Source organism: Xiphophorus couchianus, chromosome 14 (genome assembly GCF_001444195.1).
Source record: "Xiphophorus couchianus chromosome 14, X_couchianus-1.0, whole genome shotgun sequence".
In the NCBI taxonomy this organism is placed as follows: domain Eukaryota; kingdom Metazoa; phylum Chordata; class Actinopteri; order Cyprinodontiformes; family Poeciliidae; genus Xiphophorus; species Xiphophorus couchianus.
In genome coordinates, this window is record NC_040241.1 from 3,453,599 (window position 1) to 3,459,937 (window position 6,339).

Sequence of the window (6,339 nt, forward strand, 5' to 3'; positions counted from 1 at the left end):
ATCAGCTCTCATCCTACATATTGTATAGAGACTGTGAGGTCAGTGGTACATTAACAGAGAAAATCTTCAAAACATATAATTATCTGAAGACAAAATTAGCCCAAATTATTGTTTTTACAAAAACATCATGTTGAAAGGAATCCCGTTTTAAATACAAAGGCTTTTATATGGTTTCGTTAGCCAACCCCTTCAACTCTTCTGGGAAGAGCCAACTAACAAATGCAGTCGGTTGTCAAGTGATTTGTTGGACAAAACCTGGTGCAGCTTGTATCCCTGAAGTGTTTATGGAAAATGGAGAAAAGATGTGCAAGCCGCTCCAGTGAAAAGTGATTTCATTCAAGTTGAAGTCAAAACTTTGTGCAGACCTACTAAATTCTTACACATCAAGCTCTTGAGGAGTGACCTCTTCTTTAAAAAAAAAAAAAAAAATTCTTTCACCCTTAAAGCATCCTCCAGGTCTACAATAGATGATTGATTTTTGTTCTTTTTTACACCAGAGGTAGGGGAAGTGATTAGAACACTTGCATTCAACCATTTGAAGAGAGTGTCTTAACACAACAGGAAGCTGAGGCAGTGACTTCTCATCCTGAGCCTGGTTCTGTGTGAAAACAGTTGATGGTTCGATTAAAAACTTAAATAAACTCAGGTTTATTTAACTTGCCCCTTACAATTGTTAATGGAGTGCTACAAGGCAGATATGAAACATTGGCCAATTGTGCATCAATTTGCTTATCTTCATCTTTCTGCAAAAGCAAATTGAAATGATTTCAATAATTTAAGCTGTAATAACTTTTCTGATGGATTAGACAACTCAGACCACCTTCACTGCCCTCCTTCATCAGTAGGTGTTTGGCACGGCCCTGTCACCAGTTCACCCGTTTTCCTTCCTTGGACCATATTTATTTGATCTTGCAGAAAGATCAAATAAACACTTCCTGGCAGTTACAGCTGTCCAGGCTGATCATCCTTTGCGCTTAAGGTGAAAAATAATTGAATAATTTTGAAAACATACTGTATGTGCCGTTGATATGGAGTGGCAGCATCGGTTGGGAGTTGCATTTTTGAAAAATTGATTAAGTCAAGACTTCATCTTTTGTTTGGCATTAGTCAAAGTCAACAAAATTCTTCTTCATTTTTGGTTGCAAATGTAAGCTCACGAGACCATTTATGATTTCATTCATTTTTAATGAAACCAATCCAAAAATACACATACATGTAACGAGACACAAATATTACACACTGCAGTTTTCAGAATATTTAAATAGATAAAAAATACTTAGTATTTTGGTACAAAAGCAGGCATATCTCTAAAGGTGCAACATCACTAGCACCTCACTTTGCTTAAGTTTGAATGTAGAAAAATAAAAATGTTCTCATATAACATCAAAGCAGTCCCAGTATCAGTCATTATAAATAAGGGTGTCAGTGAATTGAACCATCGCTGAAACATGTAGCGTCACTGAGTGTCACAGGTCTTTAGGTCAGGTCATCATGAGGAGTTCCAAACAGTAGTAGTCACAGTGCAGGATAAGAGAAGGTGTGCTGAGTGTTACTGTTGAGGTTGGTTCAACTGACCCATGAAGAGAATAGCACCTGAAAAGAAACGAGAAAACAATCTTCTCTACTGGTGTTTTACTTTATGGGAATGAACAAACATATTTAGGGGCTGTTACCAGTTTGTTTATGCTGAATGAGGAAGAGGAAAGGTCGGTCCAGTGTGATCTCCTGAACTGCCATACGGGAGAACATGACAGCAGCTAACAAAGAGAAGAAGAGAGAAAATAAATCAAATTGATTAGTTAATTGATTCCGTTCAGCCTTCACAGAAACCTCAGTCTTAACACTGATCTTTGCAGTGTGTTGTCTGCATGAGCCAGCTGTCAGCATGAGAAACTATCAATGGGAGGATTTATAGTTTATAATCTTAAACTGAAATGAGTGAAAGTTTTGAGAATACTGTAACCTGGATTATTTCTTATTCTCACTCTCACTCCTACATCCAAAGGAAAGTTTGCACAAGGTATCTGTAAATACCTTTATCCAGCACAAGTGTATATTAACTTTGTGTTAAGATGCAATTTAATTTTGCATTAAAATGCATCAACTCTGACTTGGTTTGATTCTTGCTGTCAACAGATTGTCAGAGTTGAAATGACTACCAACAGTCACAGGCTGACCCTGGATCCTTCATGTGTTTGGAAAAATCTCTGAACTCAAACTTTTGCAGCTCAGCTAAAAATGTCACAGTCGTGTGTGTGTGCGTGTGTGTGTGTGTGTGTGGGGGGGGGGAGGGGCTGTGTCGGCATGTGTGTGAGTCGATGAATGAATGAGGACCATTGTAAATAGCATCACCATTTATCTGTGACCTGAAAAAAACTATGGAGCTCCAACTTCAAAACATTGTGTTAATGTGTTTCATGCAATTGAATTTATGTTTGTTTAACATATAAAAACTTAATACATTTATTTGAATATACTTAATTAGATTACTTGTAACAAATTAACTAAATTTTTCAAAAAATTGTTTTTGAAGTTAGATGACCTGTTTTCATATTTAGAGTCTGTGATATGAAATGTTCAGTGAGGAGTCTACCTGTTGCTGATGCTCCCTTGGTTCCACGCTCATCCACCTCAATCTTCACCCTCTGCAGCACTTTTGAAATGCAAAGCCTCTCATCAGCTGGTGTAAAAAAAAAATGGAAACGGATTAGACACAAAGTGTATAAATCGCCGTCTTTTATTTTGGTATAGAAAAGCTGCACAAATCAAAGCTATGCCACAAAAAAAGCGATTAATACGAAGCAGAATATGTAAAAGAGAGGCATTGTTGACTACACACAACGTAATGATCTGAAAGTTAATAAGGAGCTTTACATTCATGTGGAACAAGAGTCTGTCGAGCAAAGCTTCAAACAAACATCAACTTACATGTTATCCGTGTAAAGTCAGCAGTAGCCAGGTTGAACATGCCTCCAAGTCCCATTTTAAGTAGAGCACTCTTCATATTTATGTCAGAGTTTAGAGAAAACCTGAAGACACACACATTCTTTAGTTTGCTAACGGACGCTTGACATGTGAGAAGAGAAACAAACGAATGTAGTCCATGGCCACAGCCCTTCTTCCTCACCTGGGGAGAGCCAGCTGTCTGTTGACCTTCCTCAGCTCTGACCTCCACTGCTGAATCTTCTGGCTGCTCAGATCTGCACTGAGGACACTCAGAGGAATTTCAGGCTCGAAGGGTGATACCAGGAGCATACTCAGTGAGTCGCCCTCATATGGTACCTCTATCACATCGTAATCCACCCCATCAGCAGTTACAAATTCACCTGAGGATTTAGAAGGAATGAAAAGGTACAATTTTGCGTTTGGGTTGGGAAGAACAAACAAAGACATTTTCTTCTAGAACCTGCAGTTTAGATTGTTGGCATGGCGTACCATAGTTGAAGAGGTCCGTGAGTTTCATCATGTGCACAGGAACAGTGCTGCCATTGGCACAATGGAACATTCTCTCCTGTGTTAGTTTGGGGTCAAAGGGAACTTTCCATAGGCGCTGGAAGTGGAGAGCATTAAGGAAGACCAGCCGCGTCTCATCGTCCAGGGATCCAGAGGACAAGAACTCTGGGATGGCACCTACAGGAAGGAAGAATACATTCCACTTAGCTGTTGATATAAAACACTTCACTAACCATAAGAAACTTCAGGGACTGGTGCTGTGGAAGGGTTTGCCTGTCTCTCCTTGACAGTTGGGATAGACTCCAGTCCAGTTCTACAATCATGAACAGAACTTTGTTGAAATTTACTGAACTGTCTGTGAACTTGTGTCCTTAAAGGTTTCTCAGTGTACTTTTTCTTTTCTCTTACCATCAATGTTTTTGTTGTATCATTGAGTTCCTTGATATGTGCCTGAAATGTCAGGGTATTTGATCAGTCTGTCACCTATCTGAAGCTGTGATGAAAGAAACTCTGGACATAAGAGTTTCACCTTCTGTGCCCTAAATCTTGGTCTTCTACTTTTAACAGGTACTCCAAGAGTTCTGCCTCTCTGAAGATGATTGATAGCTGTTAACAGACAGAAGTTAGTACCTGCAGTGTGATCTGAGACCCACGCATTGATAATGCTGACAGCCTGTTCTGGTTTGGTGAAATCCATCTGGTGGGGGTGAGTCTGGAAGGTCTTGGCGAGGGCCCGGCGGAATCGCTTCTCCAGACTCATCTTCCGCTCCACCATCACCCCGCTGGCTATCTCCACCCCATCCTCACTCGCCAGATCGAGTTGCAGGAGGCGCTGCTGCCGAGGCATTCCTCGCCCTGCGAGAGAAGAATATTTGGCTTAACTGACTCAAAACAATAATGTGGACATGCTAGGAGGAGATGCAAGATGGGAGGCAGTAAATGGCTGAGTCCAATCCACAAAACAAGAGCTTGTTGACTTGATTAGATGTCCTTACCTTAAATGGATGCGGTTATAGATTTTGAGATACATGTTAAGGGTAATGTTGCAGTTGATCTAACAGATCTGAGGTACTTCAGGACTTTAGCACTTCTGTACTTCATTTATTTACCACTCACCTTGTAGAGAAAAGCCCATAGCTGCAGTCAAGGCCCTTTGTGTGTTTCCATTCGCGCCAAGCTGAGCCATGGCCATAATGCTCGCCATGCCATAAGGGGAGAATGCCAGGTTTGTGTCTGCAGCGTCCGTAGCGAGCTGAGAGAAAACCTTCAGTCCGAAGTCTGTCTGCTTATCTTGCAGAGACCCCAGGGCCCCACTGCTGAGGGCCAGCAACACAAATATGCTCACACAGATCATGCTGGGGAGACAGAACCAGAGAAAAAAGCTGTGGTTGGCTGAATAAAAACTGAATGTTTGCATAAAACACTCACGCCTTCTACTGACAGCACACTGCACTGTTTAAACTGCTCTGACTCATCCTAACACACACCTGTAAAATGTTACAGACATGGGAACATCTAATAAAAATGACGCCAGATTCCAAAAGAAAAGATTTTTCAAAATTGAGTATGAATTCTTAAAAGTTATAAACATGTTAGTTTGAAACAGTATCATAAATCTGTGGTATCTTACATTGTTCAGCATTGATAAAAAAACTGTCCTCAATCTTCATGGTTAAAAGACAGAAGATTTCATAACATAGGAAAACAATAAAGAATCTATATCAGTGATATGACAATAAGCATTCTAAATCAGTGCATTTTGCTATTATCAAAATAATTTTTTTTAACTCATTCCTTCTTAGAAATACATAGCTGAGCATGGGTGTGAGACACACCCACATTAGTGTGTGTTCAGCTTATTTCTATGGTCAAGGTTTCTGTACATTCAAATTCAAACAAAGGCCACCGACAGTGGAGATGAACTTCTGTTTCCATGTGTACTACAAAGAAATAACAAGACAAACAAACAAAAAGAAACAAAAAAGCACTAAAGATATTTCTGGATAAAGCTAACTAATTGTTTTATTTGAAATGTCAGATTTCAAATACAACCATCAAATACAACATCTGCCAGCATCAATTTAACAGCTGACTGTGATTCTTACCTTTGGCTTGGATTCAGAAAGAAAACTGGAGATGTCTGATGCTGCTGCTGCTGCTTCACTCTGAAGAACTGGACCAATCTGTCTTTTTGTACTGTAGGCATAACCCCGCCCCACTGGCATAACCCCGTCCCACTCCTCACCACACACACACGTGTGTGCGCGCGTGTAGACACACATACGTACACACACACAGAAAAGCCATTAGAGACGCTGATGTCATCTGATGCTGTCTGGAGACACTTCCTTTTTACGAACACACAGCCTTTCCAAAGCCTCTACTGACTAAAGCATGAGAGAGCATATGGAAAGTTGGATAACTGTTTTTCAGCTTGAACTTGCACGCATCACTGTGCCCCTGTGAGTCATGCAGGAGAAATGGACGGGAAATTCATGGATTTTCTTTGTCTCTGAACATCTGAAAAGAGATAAAAGTTGCTGAAGTGATGAATAAATAAACTGTCTGACAGTTTGGTGCTCCGTCATTACATTCTCAAGGGAAAGCACACCACCATGCTTTGACTGTTTTTTTTCCCTTCTTTAGTTATGTAATTCTTGATGCATTTATTTGTTGGTAACGTCATGATTAATGCCACCACATGATCTTTTAAGTTTAAAAAACACAGCTTGGCGCGAATGGAAACACACAAAGGGCCTTGACTGCAGCTATGGGCTTTTCTCTGCAAGGTGAGTGGTAAACACAAGTTTTTTAAACTTGTGTTTAAAAAACACAAGTTTCAAATAAAAAACGTATTTGAATGCACTTTAAATGCATTATTTAAAG

The 6,339-nt window shown here is 40.0% G+C and overlaps 1 protein-coding gene across 1 annotated transcript; it reads right to left on the reverse strand.

Annotated features, from left to right (window-relative positions):
* Positions 1-1,161: 1,161 nt before the first annotated feature.
* On the reverse strand, positions 1,162-5,690 carry serpine1 (serpin peptidase inhibitor, clade E (nexin, plasminogen activator inhibitor type 1), member 1). The gene is made up of 9 exons (XM_028039340.1): positions 5,559-5,690; positions 4,570-4,808; positions 4,084-4,308; positions 3,436-3,630; positions 3,128-3,326; positions 2,929-3,029; positions 2,594-2,680; positions 1,674-1,757; positions 1,162-1,593 (listed from the first exon to the last, which is right to left on the reverse strand). Exons 1-9 carry the CDS (start codon positions 5,657-5,659, stop codon positions 1,550-1,552), a joined length of 1,275 nt encoding a protein of 424 aa, XP_027895141.1. The 5' UTR covers positions 5,660-5,690; the 3' UTR covers positions 1,162-1,549.
* Between the last annotated feature and the right edge of the window lie 649 nt (positions 5,691-6,339).